The 22,812-nt window shown below is 34.9% G+C and overlaps 1 protein-coding gene across 1 annotated transcript in view; it reads right to left on the reverse strand.

Annotated features, from left to right (window-relative positions):
* LOC149800920 (tyrosine-protein kinase JAK2-like) overlaps positions 1–22,812 on the reverse strand; it is a 171,770-nt gene that overhangs the window by 13,855 nt on the left and 135,103 nt on the right. Inside the window, exons 19-23 of the mRNA XM_089956754.1 lie at positions 21,815–22,040; positions 18,963–19,143; positions 10,279–10,400; positions 2,705–2,871; positions 49–342 (exon numbers count right to left, since the gene is read on the reverse strand). Of these exons, the coding sequence (XP_089812880.1) occupies positions 49–342; positions 2,705–2,871; positions 10,279–10,400; positions 18,963–19,143; positions 21,815–22,040 (990 nt within the window). The remainder of the gene's footprint in view (positions 1–48; positions 343–2,704; positions 2,872–10,278; positions 10,401–18,962; positions 19,144–21,814; positions 22,041–22,812) is intronic.

Below are 22,812 nucleotides of genomic sequence, written 5' to 3' on the forward strand. Positions count from 1 at the left end.
TGCATAAAAGACTGATCTGGCACAATGGTTTTATAAATGAAAACTTACATAAGAATCTCTTTAATATCTGAAAACAGTGGACGATTCTCAGATTTCATTGCCCAACATCTGATCATAATCTCTTGGTAGATTTTTTCAGGGCAGTCAGCAGGTTTTGGCAACTTCACATCATTACAGGCTTTTTCTGTGAAGCGGTGCTGTGGGTTCCTACTGGAGGCAGAGAAGCTGTCACCATAATTTGGTTCCTCCCCATAGGTGAACACTTCCCACAGAAGAATACCATAGCTCCAAACATCAGAGGTTTTATTGAAGGTCCTGTATTTTAAAACCTCAGGAGCACACCTACAAAAAACAAGAGGCCCAAAAGAATCTGAGATCATTAAAATGAAATTGAAAGTAATTATTTAAAACATTTCAAAACAGTATTTGCTTTCAACCACCTAGAATCGAATTCCTCTGACAGTCATAAAGATGAACTATGATCCTCATCTATGTCATGTAATAAACCAAATTAAGAAATATAAAAATTTCAAAAGTGAAAGACAATCATTTAAACATTAAACATTGCACATGTGGCTATTAAATTACAATTTAATAATGTATTTTGTGAAAGAGAATGGACAACCATGTTTGATGGATTTTACATGTTTACAGTTATTTGAAATGGTTTATCTAATTCCTGTGAGTTCGTTCATAAAAATTTTCGAACATCTATCTCATACATTATATATAGCCACTAAACACTACCACACTTCCATAGACATAGGCCTGCCTGTTAACTGGCCACTAAAAACTATGACACTTACACAGACATGGGCCTGCCCGTTAACTGGCCACTAAACACTACCACACTTTCATAGACATAGACCCTGCCTGTTAACTGGCCACTAAACACTACCACACTTCCACAGACATAGACCTGCCTGTTAACTGGCCACTAAACACTACTACACTTTCATAGACATAGGCCTGCCTTATAACTGGCCACTAAACACTAACACACTTCCATAGACATAGGCCTGTCTGTTAACTGGCCACTAAACAATACCACACTTCCATAGACATAGGCCTGCCAGTTAACTGGCCACTAAACACTACCACACTTCCATAGACATAGGCCTGCCTTATAACTGGCCACTAAACACTACCACACTTCCATAGACATAGGCCTGCCTTATAACTGGCCACTAAACACTACCACACTTCCATAGACATAGGCCTGCCAGTTATCTGGCCACTAAACACTACCACACTTCCACAGCCATAGTCCTGCCTGTTAACTGGCCACTAAACACTACCACACTTCCATAGACATAGGCCTGTCTGTTAACTGGCCACTAAACACTACCACACTTCCACAGACATAGGCCTGTCTGTTAACTGGCCACTAAACACTACCACACTTCCATAGACATAGGCCTGTCTGTTAACTGGCCACTAAACACTACCACACTTCCATAGACATAGGCCTGTCTGTTAACTGGCCACTAAACACTACCACACTTCCACAGACATAGGCCTGTCTGTTAACTGGCCACTAAACACTACCACACTTCCACAGACATAGGCCTGCCAGTTATCTGGCCACTAAACACTACCACACTTCCACAGCCATAGGCCTGCCTGTTAACTGGCCACTAAACACTACCACACTTCCACAGCCATAGGTCTGCCTGTTAACTGGCCACTAAACACTACCACACTTCCATAGACATAGGCCTGCCTGTTAACTGGCCACTAAACACTACTGCACTTCCATAGACATAAACCTGCCTGTTAACTTGTCACTAAACACTACCACAAACAAAACAAACAAATTAAGATGAAAGTGAAAGTAAAACCAAACAGAACAGAGTTTGAGTTAATAAATTCTTTCTTTAATTATAAATTTTTAATATAAAGACAGACTTGATAAACAAAATTCAAATTCAAATGTCAAAGGCCATATGAAGATTTAACCTTTTACCTCATGTAAGCGCCTCTGACAAAGAACTGGTAAATTCTGTGTATGAGAAATGGCAGCTATGGCTGGTCACATGGCATTACAGACTTGATGGTGAATTAGTTCCCTCATGATTATAAAGCACATAAAAATATTCTTCCATGAAATATAACTATACAACTATCAGGATCAGATTTTACTCTTAAATCTTTCTACATACAATAGATGCATACCAAACATGTAAAATGGTTAAAATTGATGCTGAATGTAACATATACTACACTGCTGTAACAGTTACCAGGCAGGCTTATGTCTATGGAGTCAAATAGGTAATAGCTGTTCTATTTATAGTGCACTGCACTGTGTAACTTTGGCAATTGCCTGCAAAACCATACACTCTATGAGGTAAAGGGTTAATCAAATGAATCTGATGTGCATTAAAAACAAGTTGTCACTAAGCATCATCATAACTATCAAATCTGCATTTACCAAGTCCCCTTTGTGGATCATCAAGACCACTACCAACATTTTCATTACCACCACCACCTTCCTATACTCCTCCTCTGCCACAAGTACTACCACTACCAACACCATCATTATCACCTTAACTGCTTCCCCTTTATCCTCCACCAAGACCTTCACCATCATTACAATCACTACATTATCATAACTTTCAGCAACACCTCAATCACAACTATCGTCATCATTGTCATCAGTAGCAGCAGCTATGCTCCAAGTCAACAATACTTTTTAAGTACTTGCCATTTGTAGTGAAATTTTGCTTTCTCTGATCTCTGGTATGGAACTTCATTAAACACTTTGCCAAGGCCAAAGTCACTGACCTTGGCCTGAAGGTCACCAGTCAGAAGGATATTGGAGGCTGTTAGGTCACCATGGAGGATATTAATGGAGGTCAAATACTCCATTCCCTGGAAAAAATATTGCAAGATCAAGCAATATGAAAAATGTTAATATGGATCATTTGGAACACTGTGTCACCTGCTAATCAATTCAAGATGCAACTCCTTACATGACTTTGAACTAGAATTCTACAGAATGCTGTCTTGCCTGCTCCAGCACGGCATGATATAAAAACCTTGTGAAAACGTGTCCCTGTGACTTACTTTTGCATGTTGTGCTAAGTACCCTCTTAAATGAATATTCCATAAAGTTTCATGATGGTACACACAGCAGTGTCAGAGACATCTGAGCTACATGCAATAATTCAGTGTTCTCACTAGAGTATGAAAAGGAGGTCACTGTGGCCATTTTGTGTCTATGATGAGTTATACCCTCTTAGATGAACACCCATCATGTTTTATGACTGTACATACAACAGTGTCAGAGAAACTGACTAAATCCAACATCATAACATCAGGGTTCATACACCTTTGGTGTGACAGAATTCAAGGACTTTATCAAATTTTTTTCAAGGACCCTGATACCCAGTGTACTCTAGGTATATTTATCAATGGCCATTAAAGGATTAGTGAGAATGATGTAATTTCCTGACAAGGAGCTTCCTAACATTTGTATAATGGGCTTGAGACTTTATAATGGAGAATATAAAAAAACAAATCTTAGGAGAATAAAAGGAGATTATTTAGAAGAAAACCAAATGAATTCAGATCTTTATTATGAAGAACAAAAAAACAGCAACATAGACTACATAGCAAATTGTTCACCATAAAAGTATGCTGCATGTCGCTGCATTTAATTTTTTATATCTGCTGTCACGTGATTGCTCATCAAAATTTGACAGGTACATTTACACATAGGTGTAAGTACAGTGTGCAGAAAGCAGCCTTTCTGTTAACACATGCAGCCATAATTTACACCCAAAGTTTGGTCATGACACCGAAATTCAGTAATAGACTTCCAGCAGACTTCTGAATTTTAGATTGTACATTGAAAATGAGAAGCTTGAATGTAAAAAAATGAGCAAATGGTGACCATTTTTGTGTATACTTTTCATTATCTTTTGTTTTGAGAGTTTGAACAGCTGATTCACCATGACTTAAAGTACAAAGATTACCACTGCATCAGAAAATTAATCAACAAAGAAGAATGATCGTTGGAAAAGATTTGCACACTTTTTAATGTTCTTTATAACCAGGTCCATGTGCAATTATAAATATCTCATTGGTCAAGTGTTATAAATTACCCAACAGCAAACAGTTTTATTTCGATTACATGACATAATGGTATGAAAAGAAACTTTTGTAAATTTGTTTGTCGATTAATTATATATTTTTCAAGGACCGAGGCTAATTTTCAAGTACTTTTCAAGGTTAAAATGATTTTCAAATATGTTTGAATGATGAATCAAAATTCTAGTACATTTCAACGTACTATCCAGTCATTAGGATTAGTGATAAAAAGATTTTCAAGCTGCAGCGCTGAAAGAAAACTTTTTTAGAAACAGGCCATGGGCTGGTAAATTAAATAAATGCACATGTTCTGACTGAAATTCCACATGCCTGGACTCCAATTTCCACATCCTCAAAATTTCCCTTTTTGTAATACTGTCACACAACATTGCAGTAGCTAATATTTGAATATAAAATTCGATATGTTTCAAAAGAGTTTGAAGGTAATGCAAGTGTCACTAGTGTTCATCACTACACTCACTAGGGACTGGAAGGTCCTAGTGTTCATACTTCCATGTGGGATTCTCCGAGTGAATCCTGGCCAGAACCAAGTTGACATATGTTGATGTATTGTTGGGGGTGGGGGGCTTGCGTGATTCACAAAGTAAAACTCCATCAACCAAGAGTTCTGAAATTTATTTTTGTTTGGCTTTGCTGATAGTTGATTGCTTCCTAAATCGACTTCAAAAAGGAATTACACTTGAACACTATTCCGCGAAATGAAATGATCATGCTTTGCATTCTATATAAGCAGTAAAATCAGACTTCAAAGAAATGTTGCCACTGTTCCCAAACTTGTTAAAATATACATATGGTTTAAACATTCTCATTCAAGGCAATGACTTGTAATAATTTTTGTTCTTGTTATTGCATCTAGCATCTCTTTGATTTACCTATGAGTTGTTCCACTTCCTGATCCTACCCATCTAAATTAGCTCAATGGGCTCACCCACTGCAGCCTTCAAACACATCTCATTAGCTATTGTTAGCCAATATGTAAAATGGTGGTTTATAACTGACCTCTTTGCCTTTAATTGTCGTTATTTAATCTGCCCAAGGGATAGTTTTACATCAGCTCCAATCAGGACTTTTTACCATTTATACATGCAATGTGTAATGGGCATATAATGAAAGTGGTGGTTTTTTTCCTTTTTTTTTCTCTAGTTTTGAAGATTAATGAAAACTGTGTTTTCTCAAAACACAACTGTGTCAGGGGATTTGGCAGTAAAAAATCATATTTTTAGCATGACATGCAATCCTTCAATTTGATTAAAATCATATCTCAATTTCATGTTGGGCAGTGGTGATCTGATTTAGATTGCTGTATGTTATGGCAGGTACATCACCACCATGAAAATACATTTACACATTTCATCAGTGTGATCCAAGTTTCCTCAGGTAAATTATATTTAGAATTTTTTTTTGACAAGCCTGACTGGCACTTCACTTGGAAAACAGGACAGGCTCGATCTAAAATTAGAACAGCCCCAGGCATCGGGATTTTGAGGACTGAGATGGCTGCCAAAGCATCCATCAAAGTTTGTTCTCAAGACGATGGCACAACTAATATACACAGTCACTTGCTCATAACCGAACTCATCCAAAATCTTCATGATATAAAACCATCAACCAATTTTTGATGAAATTACAAGAGAAATGTAGTCTCAATATCAAGAAAGGCAACAAACCAATTCAACTGGATACAAGGTATCCCAATATTATAGCCTATATTTAAAGTTTAATGAAAATCAGTTTTAAAAAAATATGATTTGAATAGTGTCAACAAGCTCAGCCAACCAGATGCAAGACCACTTCATTAATATGCATGTACCCTGTTCACTTTCAATATTATCCAAGGTCTTGGCTTGATGATATAAGCCCTTATTCTAGTTTTGATTTAAATCAGATCAGAATTATGGCTTCTACAGTGGTAATCAGCTCAGCCAAACAGTTACAAAATCACCAAATTAATGCGCATGGATCTTGCTCATTATCAAAACGGTCAAATATCAATGATATAAACATATATTCCAAGTCTGATTTCAATCAGACAAGAAATACGACCTCCAGACTGATCACAAGCTCAGCCAATCAGATGCAAGATCACCTCATTAATATGCATGGATCTCATTCATTAGGAAAGCCATGATACATGATGTGACAGAACAGAGAAGTCAGCTTAGGACAAATCAGTAGATTTGCAAATTTTGGTCAAGAGTTCTGATTTCAAAAGAGAGAAAATTTTCAAATAAAATGGTGACTTTTTAATTGTGGCACATGTCTCTGGCTTTATTTTCTCAACAAGGTTACAAAGCTTGGGTCACTATGTACATAGCTTCCATTCATTTTTGTCCATTTGTGTGAAAATTTTCGTGTACAAATCATTAATCTGACTAGATCTGAAATATGATCTACTACCATAAATGGAAGATCATGTACAGCTATAAAGTTGGCAGTACCTCGGCATGCATATCTTTATCTACATCTGATGCTAATTCCACAAACATGGATCTAAGTGATGGCATATAATCATTGTCACATTTCATATGCGTTAATATGCTGAAGGATGCGTAATATCATTTTGCCACCATTGCAAATTTTAAAATCAGCTATACAGGATGGGTAGAATGTATAATCACATAGGTGTCAACTTGTATGGCTTACCCGTAATTTGTAGCTTTTTTTTCCATTTTTGTCAGTGTTTGTTTTTTTTGTTTTGTGTGCATCTGGGACTTCTGAAATAATATTTTTTTATAACGAGATCAGGGTGGCCCAAAACAACCAATCAAATCATACTCAAAACCGCACTTTTCCTTTGACAATGAAACAAGTTTAAATTCATGGTTAAAACTCCTGTGTGTGTAGATCCTGTCATTTATCGCTCTGAAATTTGATGCTCACTCGGATTTCTAATATCGACTAACCACCTGTGTAGTAAGTATGTTTTCTTATTTTGTACATTATTATTTTATTATTTATACTTATTACTATCAAATGCATTAAGTTTACAAAAATGTTCATACTTTACATAGTGAGGAAGTCATGTTGGTGTAACTGTAATTCGTCCGACTTTTCTATGTGGAGATAAAGTCGATTTATTAAAATTTTTAACAATTTACTAATTAAAAATAAACAGTCTCCTGAATTGAGCACCGGCATTTTATCATGCTGTCATAGTTTTGAATTACATTTGTCAGATATGTAATGCAAACAGGAAGATATATTGCCATGATGACGGAAGTAGTACAGATACCGAGTGATGTTATTCTCATGGTTCAAAAATATGTAAAACTGCCAATTAATATAAAGAGTGTTACCAATATCGGCACACCATATAGCAAATTCATAACTTTTCAAACATCGGATATGCAATTTTAATAGAAATGATCAACAGCTTACAAGGTATAAACTTCTGGACTGCTACTTTGTCAATATTTTTGATTTTTAGATTTCGATTTTTGGATAGCTCCCGGCGTAATATCTTCGGGTTATGGGCAAAAATATAAATTTGTAACACATTTGTAATCAGGAGATCTTCCTATAATACACGTCAAATCTAACAAATTTAATTTTTTTTTTTATTTCTTTCATCTAGTTCCATCAATCAAATGGCTGAGCCTAACTCAAAGAAATGCAAGCTTGAAGACTCAGGCTGATTGGATTAAAGCTTCCCTGGCAATGTAGATGTATCCAAGTTAGGATCTTCCCATGCTTTTTGTTAAATATGCAGTAAAGACATTAAAGTGGTGGCATCAGGCATATACGATCTGGAAAAACACTTCAGGACAAAATTGCATGAAAGAAATTTTGAAATGGAGAAGGGAGCATCCATCAAAAGCTTCTTTCCTCATCCTAAGTGTCATAAGTAAAAAGAATGAAATAAAGTTTCAGAAATGTAAATAATTATGTAAATATGTGTAAAAATACTTTGTGTATAGCATTTGTTGTTTTAAAACTATTGATCTTATAAAAATGTATGAATACATTTTTTCAAGAAAGTTTTCTTTTGTGGTCTTTGTAAAGTTATTATTGGTACAGGTGTTCATCTCAAAGGGTTGACGCCTATGTATTCATGTCCCTTGAACTTTATTCCAACAAAGGAAATTCCTGCTTACATCCATTATTGAATCTGGGGTAATATCACAGTGGCTCACATTTTGTCATTTTAGCACCAGAAGATAACATATGCTTAGACATCTTGACAAATTTTAGCCAAACCACACCATTTTATACTGATTGAGCTGTTTTGTAGTCCAGACATAATCAATTAATCTCCTTAGTCCTGTCAGAATTCGGATCACATGTGGTATAATCCATGTTGACAAACTTCAAACACTGAAGGCAATCGTTGCTGCTGATGATTCAAAACAATGTTACAGTAATTATGCTAATTAGAAATTGTCTTGTCCTGCTTAAGCCAGTTCATACTCACTTGATTATAGGCACTATTACTGTAAATATACTACACTGAACGCAATGTGTGAAAAAAAATGAAAAATAAAATAAAAATTTAAATGATAATTTTGCATACATTGCTGATTTCAGTGAGTGACAAGAGAAACCTCTCATCTTGGGAGGAAACCCCTCCCATTCTGGAGATTCATACATCCAATATCTTGATGATAGAAGCCCATATTGCAATGACCTATCATGTTTGTAGCATTGTTGCAACTGTACAAAATGGGGGAGGGTATCCACTAATATGTAATGAACATGTTTTCATGAATAATCAGCGATGACATTCATTGACTGCGAATGCAACTGAATCTACAGTTAGAAATACCTGCTTCAGTTAAGTAATTTTCATAATGTATTTTCTTTCAAGCCTGTAATCACCAATTGTTTTCCATATCATCATTGTTCTGTGTAAAGCAGTGACCGACCTCATTGTTGAGACCTCACCTAATTGCATATATGTAGGTTTCTTGATCTGATATTTTCATTTTAATTCCGTCGTTATTTATTTCAACTTCTGTAATTTAAGTTTTAGTTATCTAAAAAAGTTTAATTTGTGGCCTTTACTGTGATATTCACCATTGTGCCAGTACAGTCAATCAAAAGGATAATTTAAATTATTGTAATAATCCAATACATTGTTTTTAATAGTTACATATTCACAGCTGTTATTGTTGAGTGTGATTTAACTATTTTTGCAATAAACTGATGAACCTGAAATCAGAAATTTGCTATTCAAATGTTTTAATTTAAAGGCACACACACATACACACTCATTTGAAGCCAATAAAATTATGTCAAATTACATATATTTGCAGTGTTGATAGTCAAATACACACATACAACTAAATGCCATACAATATTTCAAGTTTGATAAAAATTAGATTGGAAATGTGGCATTCATAGCATGACAGGTACAGCCAATCAAATGCAAAATCACCTAATTAATACATGTAGATCTTGCTCATTATCAGAATCATCTGGGATCTTATTGATACAAGCATTTGTTTCAAGTATGATCGAAATCAGACCTGAAATGTAATATACAGCAAGGTAGCAGGCTCAGCCAATCAGATACAACATCACATAATTTGTATGCATGGACCTCATTCAATATCAAAATCATGTACCATCTTAAAAATAAAGCATATAATTTGAGTATAATCAAATCAGATCAGAAATACTTCACAAATTTTCAAATTAGGTTCATCTTTTAAAGATTATGCTTCTTATAGCTTCTCACACCAGTTGGCAGTGTCCTTTAAAAATATAACAAGCCAGTAAAAAAATTATTGATAATCTTTTAGGTAATGCACTGAACTCCTGCCCCTCTTATAATGCTGGCATGGGGTATGAATTCAATTAAATTTGTCATTTTTATTTGATTCCTTTCAATTTATTTTAGTTCTTTGCTAATGAGAAACAATGATAATTTTCATTTACAATATTAATAACATGTTGCATTTTGATCCACTACTGTGACAGCCAGGCTGAACCTCCCCCAGTTTAAGGTTACCTTAATTATAATGTAGGTCAATTTTATGAACAGCATTATGAAGACGGAGCTTGGTAATATACAAATTTAATAAGCTTATCATAGCTAAAATAATTATAATTTCATATGATTTCTTGACAAATGCAAGCAGCACATGTGCCTTTCCATTACTTTGATATTCCATGAAATTTAAAATTAAATTTAAAACAAATTTATATACATATCACTACACCTACTGCTGCAATATCTTTAAGTATCCTCAGCAGCTGTGTCTGTCTTGGTAAACTTCCTTTTTTCTTTTGATCCATCAAATAGTCCCTCAGATTTCCATTTTCCATATATTCCATCACAAAAAGGTCTGAAAAAAGGAACCAAAATTTTACTATCTTTGCCTCTTTATGCAGGGTCCAAAAATAATTTTTCCATGCACTTTTACCTTAGAAAAGTGAGTTTCAACAGTTACTCAGCACACATTTTACTCAACACAATATATCTCTCCACTCCACATTCTTACTAAAAAACAACAGGTACCATAGACAAGTGTGATACTAAATGGAATCAAAATGACAAAAAAATCATTTTCAGAATGAAGACAGTGAGTTTGATTTTGCCTCTAATACATGGCAACTTAGATAAAAATAAAATAAAAGACTGTTTTTAACTCAAGAAATTGTAGTCCACACCTAGTTACAGAGTTCTTAATGGTACAAGTTTATAGTAACACCTAGTGACAGAGCTCTTAATGGTACAAGTTTATAGCAACATCTAGTGACAGAGTTATTAATGGTACAAGTTTATAGCAACACCTAGTGACAGAGTTCTTAATGGTACAAGTTTATAGTAACACAGTGACAGAGTTCTTAATGGTACAAGTTTATAGTAACACATAGTGACAGAGTTCTTAATGGTACAAGTTTATAGTAACACATAGTGACAGAGTTCTTAATGGTACAAGTTTATAGCAACACCTAGTGAGAGTTCTTAATGGTACAAGTTTATAGTAACACATAGTGACAGAGTTCTTAATGGTACAAGTTTATAGTAACACATAGTGACAGAGTTCTTAATGGTACAAGTTTATAGTAACACCTAGTGAGAGTTCTTAATGGTACAAGTTTATAGTAACACATAGTGACAGAGTTCTTAATGGTACAAGTTTATAGCAACACAGTGACAGAGTTCTTAATGGTACAAGTTTATAGTAACACCTAGTGACAGAGTTCTTAATGGTACAAGTTTATAGCAACACCTAGTGACAGAGTTCTTAATGGTACAAGTTTATAGCAACACCTAGTAACAGAGTTCTTAATGGTACAAGTTTATAGTAACACAGTGACAGAGTTCTTAATGGTACACATTTATAGTAACACCTATTGACAGAGTTCTTAATGGTACAAGTTTATAGTAACACATAGTGACAGAGTTCTTAATGGTACAAGTTTATAGCAACACCTAGTGACAGAGTTCTTAATGGTACAAGTTTATAGCAACACCTAGTGACAGAGTTCTTAATGGTACAAGTTTATAGTAACACCTAGTGAGAGTTCTTAATGGTACAAGTTTATAGTAACACATAGTGACAGAGTTCTTAATGGTACAAGTTTATAGTAACACCTTTCAGTAATCTAGATGTCATTTCAATATGCAGACATTTTCCTTTTATAGAAAATATCACAGCTTTATAAGTTAGACAATGAAGAAAACAAGAGGCAGAATATAACATTTTAAAATACTTTTTTGTCTGGTCAAATAGTGTTGTGCACTATTTATTCATAAATTTTAGAGATAGTTATCAATAGAGATATGTGTATCTTTAAGATCTAGTTTTATGTATTTTTATGTATTAAAATATCATTAATCTGTGCTGTATATGCATATCTCCATGTCAATTATTTGTTAAAGAATAAGACAATTAGATGAAAAATGTAAGCTATGATGTCATCTTGTTAATGTTGTTGTTGTTGTAGGATTTAACGCCATTTTTCAGCACATGATAGGATATACATGGTGGCCAGTGTTAATGGTGGAGGAAGAACCCGGGAAAACCCTAGAAAGAACCACTGACCCATAAGAAGCTACTGGCAAGCTTTCTCACATACCCACATTGGCTAAATCTGAGACTCGAACCCACACAGACAGAGGTGAGATGGCAGTGATCCGTAACGGAGAGCGCTTTAGACCACTTGGCCACTCAGGGCCTCCTTGTTTATATCATATTGTTTATATAATTCATCACTTAGGAACAGAATATATTTAACGATTTAAGTAATGACAGTAAATTCAGTTTGAATACAGTCTGAAAAAGAATAAAGCAAAACCGGTCACACATTCTACGTGTTGGTGTTGTTTAATTTATAATTTAGCAACAAACCAATTCAGAATACATATGTTTTATAGTAAACCATACTAAATGCCCTACAAGTTGACAATAAAGAAATAAGGTCGGATATACAAGGGGAAAATAGTTGCCACATGTATGATACTGTGAGGCTGCCTATTTAGACATCTTTAGTTCAACAAAATTGGGCATCCTTAATTTGCCAATCAATTGCTGGTGCTTGCATAATGTAGAACATGGTTTCTTTTAATTAGGAACAAGGGCCAGTCCTTTTCACAAAATAGTTGCATCAATACGGATTAACTTTTAATTAGTCACGCTGGCTTTCTTGCTTGTTTAAGACTAACTTTTACATACTGTGCAGTTTGGCCACAGGTAAATAGGGCACATGCTGGGGAAAATAAGGCACATCCTTTGCGAATTTCACACATACTGGACCTAGAAGATTGGTCAATATTATATTAAAGGATAGTGTAAATCATAAAAACGTGGACTTTACCTTCACTATTTGTAAGATGTGTGGACTTTGCTTTCAGCATTTGTAAGATGTATGGACTTACCTTCACTATTTGTAAAATGTATGGACTTTACCATCACTATTTGTAAGATGTGTGGACTTTACATTCACTATTTGTAAGAGGTGTGGACCTTACTTTCACTATTTGTAAGATGTGGGGACTTTATTGTCACTATTTGTAAGATGTGTGGATTTTACCTTCACTATTTGTAAGAGGTGTGGACCTCACTTTCACTATTTGTAAGATGTGGGGACTTTATTGTCACTATTTGTAAGATGTGTGGATTTTACCTTCACTATTTGTTAGATTGTGAACTTCATCTTTGCTATTTGTAAGATGTGTGGACTTTACATTCACTATTTGTAAGATGTGTGGACTTTACCTGCACTATTTGTAAGATTGTGGACTTTATTTTTACTATTTGTAAGATGTGTGGACTTTACTATCACTATTTGTAAGATGTGTGGACTTTGCCTTCAGTATTTGTAAGGTGTGTGGACTTACCTTCACTATTTGTAAGATGTGTGGACTTTGCCTTCAGTATTTGTAAGATGTGTGGACCTTACCTTCACTATTTGTAAGATGTGTGGACCTTACCTTCACTATTTGTAAGATGTGTGGACCTTACCTTCACTATTTGTAAGACATGTGGACTTTACCTTCACTATTTGTAAGATGTGTGGACTTTACATTCACTATTTGTAAGAGGTGTGGACCTTACTTTCACTATTTGTAAGATGTGGGGACTTTATTGTCACTATTCGTAAGATGTGTGGATTTTACCTTCACTATTTGTAAGATTGTGAACTTCATCTTTGCTATTTGTAAGATGTGTGGACTTTACATTCACTATTTGTAAGATGTGTGGACTTTACCTAAACTATTTGTAAGATTGTGGACTTTATTTTTACTATTTGTAAGATGTGTGGACTTTGCCTTCAGTATTTGTAAGGTGTGTGGACTTACCTTCACTATTTGTAAGATGTGTGGACTTTGCCTTCAGTATTTGTAAGATGTGTGGACCTTACCTTCACTATTTGTAAGATGTGTGGACCTTACCTTCACTATTTGTAAGACATGTGGACTTTACCTTCACTATTTGTAAGATGTGTGGACTTTACATTCACTATTTGTAAGAGGTGTGGACCTTACTTTCACTATTTGTAAGATGTGGGGACTTTATTGTCATTATTCGTAAGATGTGTGGATTTTACCTTCACTATTTGTAAGATTGTGAACTTCATCTTTGCTATTTGTAAGATGTGTGGACTTTACATTCACTATTTGTAAGATGTGTGGACTTTACCTACACTATTTGTAAGATTGTGGACTTTATTTTTACTATTTGTAAGATGTGTGGACTTTGCCTTCAGTATTTGTAAGGTGTGTGGACTTACCTTCACTATTTGTAAGATGTGTGGACTTTGCCTTCAGTATTTGTAAGATGTGTGGACCTTACCTTCACTATTTGTAAGATGTGTGGACCTTACCTTCACTATTTGTAAGACATGTGGACTTTACCTTCACTATTTGTAAGATGTGTGGACTTTTCCTGCACTATCTGTAAGATTGTTGACTTTAAACTATTTGTAAGATGTGTAGACTTTATCTTCATTATTTGTAAGATGTGTGGACTTTACTTTCACTGTTTGTAAGATGAGTGGACTTTACCTTCACTGTTTGTAAGATGAGTGGACTTTACCTTCACTAATTGTAAGACGTGTGGACTTTACCTTCACTGTTTGGAAGATGAGTGGACTTTACCTTCACTGTTTGTAAGACGAGTGGACTTTACCTACACTGTTTGTAAGATGAGTGGACTTTACCTTCACTGTTTGTAAGATGAGTGGACCTTACCTTCACTGTTTGTAAGATGAGTGGACTTTACCTTCAGTTTGTAAGATGAGTGGACTTTACCTTCACTGTTTGTAAGATGAGTGGACTTTACCTTCACTGTTTGTAAGATGTGTGGACCTTACCATCACTGTAAGATGAGTGGACTTTACCTTCACTGTTTGTAAGATGAGTGGACTTTACCTTCACTATTTGTAAGATGAGTGGACTTTACCTTCACTGTTTGTAAGATGAGTGGACTTTACCTTCACTGTTTGTAAGATGAGTGGACTTTACCTTCACTATTTGTAAGATGTGTGGGCTTTACCTTCACTGTTTGTAAGATGTGTGGACCTTACCATCACTGTTTGTAAGATGAGTGGACTTTACCTTCATTATTTGTAAGATGTGTGGACTTTACCTTCACTGTTTGTAAGATGTGTGGACCTTGCCTTCACTGTTTGTAAGATGAGTGGACTTTACCTTCACTATTTGTAAGATGTGTGGAATTAACATATTACAGGATACTATTACATATTACAGGATACTATTACATATTACAGGATACTGTAAATCAGATCATTCTGATCTATTTTTATACTGGTATGAAACCTGTAATTAAATTAAATTCATAATGTACAAAGTCAGTATCCTGTATTAATCATTTAAAATATCAAGCGTTATGGATTTAATTAGAACAAATTATAAATTGTCAATTCATCTGTGACACAGTCACTCAATAACATAATTGTATTTTATACTAGTGTTGTATCCCTCTGTCTCTCCCTCCCTCCCTCCATTCACATTTGTTTATTTTCCAAGGTGCAACAGATCTAACTTGCAAAATATACCCCAACTTACAGAAGGATCAAGGAAAAATTGTTTTTTTCCTGCCCTAAACAGAGGTGGTCAACTTACACATACTGACCTATAAGTGAGTATATACAGTATAGTTTTTACCAATTCCCATCCCTCCACTGCAGCACTTTATAAACATTTCTGTATCTCACTAAACATTGGCACACCACTGTTAAAAACTGAATAATACATTTCTGCTGTGACCATATAGCAAACAAACTGCTTCACTCTGTCCTCCAATGACAAAACTGACCAGCTTTCAAAACTGACATACACAGAGTGATCAATGTTGATACACCAATGACAAAACTGACTAGCTTTCAAAACTGACATACACAGAGTGATCAATGTTGATACACCAATGACAAAACTGACTAGCTTTCAAAACTGACATACACAGAGTGATCAATGTTGATACACCAATGACAAAACTGACTAGCTTTCAAAACTGACATACACAGAGTGATCAGTGTTGATACACCAATGACAAAACTGACTAGCTTTCAAAACTGACATACACAGAGTGATCAATGTTGATACACCAATGACAAAACTGACTAGCTTTCAAAACTGACATACACAGAGTGATCAATGTTGATACACCAATGACAAAACTGACTAGCTTTCAAAACTGACATACAAAGAGTGATCAATGTTGATACTCCAATGACAAAACTGACTAGCTTTCAAAACTGACATAGAGTGATCAATGTTGATACACCAATGACAAAACTGACTAGCTTTCAAAACTAACATAGACAGAGTGATCAATGTTGATACACCAATGACAAAACTGACTAGCTTTCAAAACTGACATAGACAGAGTGATCAATGTTGATACTCCAGTGACAAAACTGACTAGCTTTCAAAACTGACATAGACAGAGTGATCAATGTTGATACACCAATCACAAAACTGACATAGAGTGATCAATGTTGATACACCAATGACAAAACTAACATAGATAGAGTGATCAATGTTGATACACCAATGACAAAACTGACATAGACAGAGTGATCAATGTTGATACACCAATGACAAACTGACATAGACAGAGTGATCAATGTTGATACACCAATGACAAAACTGACATAGACAGTGATCAATGTTGATACACAAATGACAAACTGACATAGACAGAGTGATCAATGTTGATGCACCAATGACAAAACTGACTAGCTTTCAAAACTGACATAGACAGAGTGATCAATGTTGATACACCAATGACAAAACTGACATAGACAGTGATCAATGTTGATGCACTTAGTGAGAAAACAATTATCTGTTAGACAACAGCTAGCTTTTGACTGCAGAAGGCAGGTGACTGTTACATATGTGACTTTTATCTAAAAAAAAATCATGGGAATAAATTAGAATGACCATCAAGAACAGGTGACCACTATATAAAGCAGTCCATTCTGACAGATATGACTGCAGCTGTATACAGTTTGACCCTACTACAGCACGCCCAGTTATAACACAAATTCGGATATAACACAGTCATGGTGTGGCTCCCGAAATTTCACATACATGTATTTTTCTTGTACATGAAAAAAATGTCTTTCTTAATAGTATGAAAAATACTTTAAAAGTTTATTATCATTTTGGGGAAGAGATTGCATATGAATAATACAAGTTGATCATGGCATGGCTCCTGAAATTTTATGTTTTTTTCTTGTACATAAAAATATAGATTTTTCTTCTAAAAAGTATGAAAAATAATATGTAAAAAGTTGTGATTTTTTTCCCTTATTGGTGGCAAAATATACCATCTGGTGATTTTCTTTATGTTGGCGACACTGTTGGCCATTTAAACTTGTATATACAACCATTGGTTTGGAGAAGAGAAATTCTGAGGCCCCATGAAAGGCAGCTGCAAACTTGATATAAAATGCACTGAAATTTATCTACTGTTACATAAACAAATTCTTTGTCCATATTGGCAAACCATCTTAACAGTGCATTTTTATATCATAATCCGCTTATCTTGACATATACCATGAGTACTGTATGTTGTGAGATATCTGCTGTTTTTGTTGACATTTCTGGTAACGGAGATCAACTAGACGAGGCATTATCTCATAATCTATCTTTGTTGGATTTTCAGCTGCTTGCAAGTAATTATTATATTTACACAGACTGACATTTGTATATGGATGGTAAATAAAATTCCTCTTCTTTCACTCACAATTAAAATTCTTCAGAACGCTCATATTTTCAGTAGCAATCTTTGTCATCAGTCCAGAATATGTGTCTCTATTGTCCATTGACCCTTTTTTAAAATTTATGATGCATGCATTGGAAGCAGCATCACTCAGCTATCACAAATGTAAAAAAAAAAATATCTTACTTGTCGGTCTACTCAATAGACAAGGAGGAACAGTCACTGCAATCAACCAAACCGCCAGTTCCTTTTATAAAAATGTACCCAGATAAAATAGTTTGCTTAGATTTCAAAGAAAACAGATTACCTCTGAAGTACTGATTAAGAAAACATACTAAGCAAATGGAGAAGAAAAAAATCAGTCTCAATCATGAATACAATTATTTGATGTTGCCTCCACAATAAGAAACAGGCATTTGTTTTGTTCTTCAGAGCTGTTCTTTTGCTGTGATTTCAATAACATATGCACCCTTCATCAAAGGAAGCCGACTACAATCTTCAGTGAACACAAAGAACCTTTCTTCAAAAGAAGTCAGTATCAAACTTAAATAAAAGCAATATAATCTTTTTGCAGGAACAAAGTATATGCTTACAAATGCTACCAATGGCAGCTTCAAATGCAAACTAACTTATACCAACTTGGGACATACTGAAAAGTAAATGTGCTTCATCATTCGTTATGTGATTGTGTTATTTTTCCCCACTGAATTCAGACCTATATGACTTGTGACAAAATTATTGAATACTTTAAATGGGTGTGTGCATATTTTTGATGGGATTACTTGTATTGTGGATTCAATTTATTGGATGAGATTCATTGGTGAGTACACAACATTGATCTCTATTCATGCTATACATTAGACATGTATATAAAAACAGTATACATGTATATGTACCAATGCAGGGTTCTCTGAATAAAGTAAAATATTATATATACCTTCTCTGTTTTCACTACAGGTGTATTGCTCATTTAATATGCATTAATTTAAGATGGTAACTGTTCCAATGAAGCAGGTATTTTTGCACCCATATTTATTCCCTACCCCCCTCACAAATATTTGGGCTACATGCATTATTTTCTACAGCTAACTGACCTGGTTGCCTATAACATGGTTTGGTCTATAACACAGTAGGGTTCTATGGCTCCCAACTACCGTGGGATAGCGGGGTCACACTGTACATGTTTTAATCAATGGCACTCTATCCTACCCTTGTGACACATCAATATACCCAGAAGTCTCACAATATTTGGATGGTTAGCTTTGTGTAGAAGTTCAATTTCCCGCCCGAATCTTTTTGCATCATCTCCACCACTGAAGTTGGTCTTCAGACATTTAATGGCAACAGGTTGTCCATCCAAAATGCCCCGTCTGACCTGTCCAAAGTTTCCCTGAAAATACAGATACTGCAAATTGCAAAATGTTCATAAAATAATATGTGTGTGTGATTGTGTGTCTGTGCTTATTTAACATGAAAAGCATATCTCAAACTTTTAATCACACTAATTGTAAGAATGTTCCCCAGTATGCATATGCATAATATATATATATATATATATATATATACACACACACACACACACAAATCATATTGTGAATAACAATCCTTTCAAGTGCACTGGATCCAGCAAGGAATCATGTGTGTCAGGGATTGATTTAGATAAATGCAATAAACTGACAACGAACGGTGCAAAACTAATATCTAGCTAGCCTGAGTGCCTTCGGCTCTTAATGAGTCTTTTTCAAAGGCAAATACAAAACATAGACAAGACAAACAAATAAACAGAAAAACGGTTATGTTTGCGAAACTTTACATGGCTGTTTCTACAGGAATTCAACCTATTAACTCTATTATGTGTCAACTAATTTATTTCAGCTGGTTGCTGATACTGGAAAATATTTGTATTGACCTAGAAATTGATGAGCCATAATGACATTTGTTATTTTATGTAAATTTATGTAAGAGCAGATTATATCCCGGACATTTCAGTGAACACGTTTTGCAGGCTTTTTTCTTTGGCATGACCACTGGCCAATGCTGACCTTGCTGAAGTGAGGGTTAAACTTCTACTTCTCTTTTTCTTTTACCTACAATGCAAGATTCATTCTAAACTCCAACTGGGTTCTAGCTCTTTCCCTGTTGTTTTTTGTGATGACATTCTGGTTCCATGATTCTCTCATCAGCAAATATGAATTTACTATTGAAATGTCAAAAAAGCAAAAAAACAGATACTTCCACCATTTCAAGGACTTTCTACCAGTGATGTAAGTTGCTTGCATTTGATCTGTATGGTCTACTTCATTCTTGTACATGTTGTATAGTTTGACTGGGAGTGGACATGGAATATCCCTGATATATCCACTGAATGCAGAAACTGGATCACGCATACAAGTTAACAGTTAACAGGCAGGCCTATGTGTATGGAGTCGATAGTTCACTGCACAGGGTAACTTGCAACATGTACATCGAAGGGCTAAAATGCCATATATTCTATGAGTAAAGGGTTAAAAACATGTTTATTATTGTATCATTACAAATAGACAAACATGGCATGTAACAATAAGTGAGAAGGGTGCCTCTAATATATTGTTTTCTCTTAGTCCACTTCTGGGTATATGTACTTCATAGTTCTTGTTTTTTCTTGTGTCCCACTCAAGACAAAAACAGAAACATCATGCAGGCCTTGGAAAGCAAGCAAAGAATGGAAAGCAAGCATAGAATGTGCTGATGTAGTTTTCTCAACCAAAATATACACTTACACCAAGCAAATCTGCTTGGTCATGTTTTGATTTTGAATTCATCTAGCTATCTAGCTTTGGATCTGATGTACAGTCAGAAGATGTAAATTGTGCTTCCTTGATTGAATATCCGAGTCAAAGGCAGACACTTATTTATATTTATTGAGGAGTAGTATAATTAATTTAAGCAGAATATGGTATGCACTTTCTGAGGAGCTACATTAATAATCTATAGTATTGATAAACATAAAAAATGCAAACAATACTCAGGTGGATTTTGTTTACCTAAAAATACTTGCAAGGAGTAATAACTGAATCTCATGACAGACTAAATTTTTCCAACTTTAAAAAAAACAACACTATACCAGCTGCCTTGGTGTATCTATGGGAAAGGAAGGCTGCTATTTTCTTGGCAATGATGTGTTAAGCATGCCACTAAAAACAATCAGCTAGACTAGTTTATTTTCAGTACTGATCCATTTTATCTGATTAACAGAGCTGCCAGCCCTTACAAGATCTCAGTATGGCAGTCAACATTTTTCTGTAAGCTGGACCAGTTTTCACTGAGGTATAACAAAATATCATGTACTGCTACTGTCAAGCTGGAAAACATGCATTTAAAAGTCCAGAAGTGTGATTCAAGACCACTGCAGCAAAGGTAAACACTGTGTTCAACTCAAAAGTTTGTAATGTTTACTTGAACCTTAATTACCTCCAATACAGTTTCACAAACTGCAATTCCAAACCCTAAGAAGTTCAGCAGCTTCTTGATATCTTCCAACCTTATGCAATCGTTAAAAAAAATTCACATGGGCCATGGCAATGGCAATTGTCTTTCCCCACATGTGACATACTCAAATCAACATGATGTCCACTAAAAGTAAGTTCCTTTTTTCCCCAAGAATCCGAATATTCACTTTTATTCTTCTGCACTTTTAAAATTTTTCAAGCATTTTATTGTCCCTTTCATCCTGAGATTTCACCTGTTGGACACCATTTAAAAATAAAATAAGTAACAGCTTGATCATGTAGACACTTCGCATCACAAAATACATAACAGTTTAAAGTGTCTAATGTACTTTGGTGAAGTAAGTCTGGTTCCCTAATCAATTCTTCTGAAACTAATATGAAACCCTGATCCAAATCAAACACAGACAAGCCAGTATCTGGATATTACTGCAAACAATCTTATTTCAGTAATTTGTGCATTTATTCTGTAAGTCTGTAGTTTAGGGTCATTTCTATAACACTTATGGCAAAATCATAAGGGTTGGAGGGTTTGGATTTATCTTGATGACCTTGAAATTGAATCTGTGTTCTTACCTCACCAATGATATCCTGAATTTGTATTCTGTCATCAGGTATAATGAGACCACTCAAAGAAAAGAAGTACTTGTCAGGCAGTGAAGTCTTCTTTTCAGTATGATTGGCTGATGAGGCAGCTCCTGAAATCTCATTGGTCGGTGTAAGTGCTGATTGGTTGTCTGATGTAGAATCAGCACTGGCTGAATGTGAAACATTCTGCCTAGGGGTGGGTCCCTCTTTTAACCTTTAAAAACAGAAGAAGAATAAAAGAAATATAATTGTAAATATGTTTTCAGCAACAGTTACTGTATCATTGTATACACAATGTTTGTACTATACTTTCACAAATCAACTGCAAGATCAAAAGCTGAGAAGTAGTCCCAATCTTTCAAATAAAAATAATTTCTATGTTAAGATGTTTCAGTGAGATATTTTTGTTTTAAAATTTTCTTCTGAAGTAAACTGATTGACTTTTGATGCCAAAAATTAACATCAGACAAAACAAAAAGATCATTCTTTGCAAGCAGTTTCATAATAAAATTTGGTTTCAGTAAACCTAAAGAGAGAATGTACAGTCAAAACTGCCTTTAAGGCAACCTGCCAAAAGCAGTTGCACTTCTGATATCCCTTGCAGCAAGAATGAAAAGTTTGTAATAAAGACCATTATAAGTCATTACTATATGCATTCTCCAGGCAATCTGCAGCATATGGTAAAAGAAACTGCAAGACATTAACTACAGTGAAACCTATTTATCAGTCTGTAAGACACTCAGTGAAACACAATGTGAACTACAGCAAAACCTATTTATCAGTCCATAAGACACTCAGTGAAATACAACATGAACTACAGCAAAACCTATTTATCAGTCTATAAGACACTCAGTGAAACACAACATGAACTACAGCAAAACCTATTTATCAGTCCATAAGACACGCAGTAAACACAATGTGAACTACAGTGAAACCTAGTTACCAATCTAAGACACTCAGTGAAACACAATGTGAACTACAGTGAA

Source organism: Sinohyriopsis cumingii, chromosome 4 (genome assembly GCF_028554795.1).
Source record: "Sinohyriopsis cumingii isolate HCF-2022 chromosome 4, ASM2855479v2, whole genome shotgun sequence".
Lineage (NCBI taxonomy): Eukaryota > Metazoa > Mollusca > Bivalvia > Unionida > Unionidae > Sinohyriopsis > Sinohyriopsis cumingii.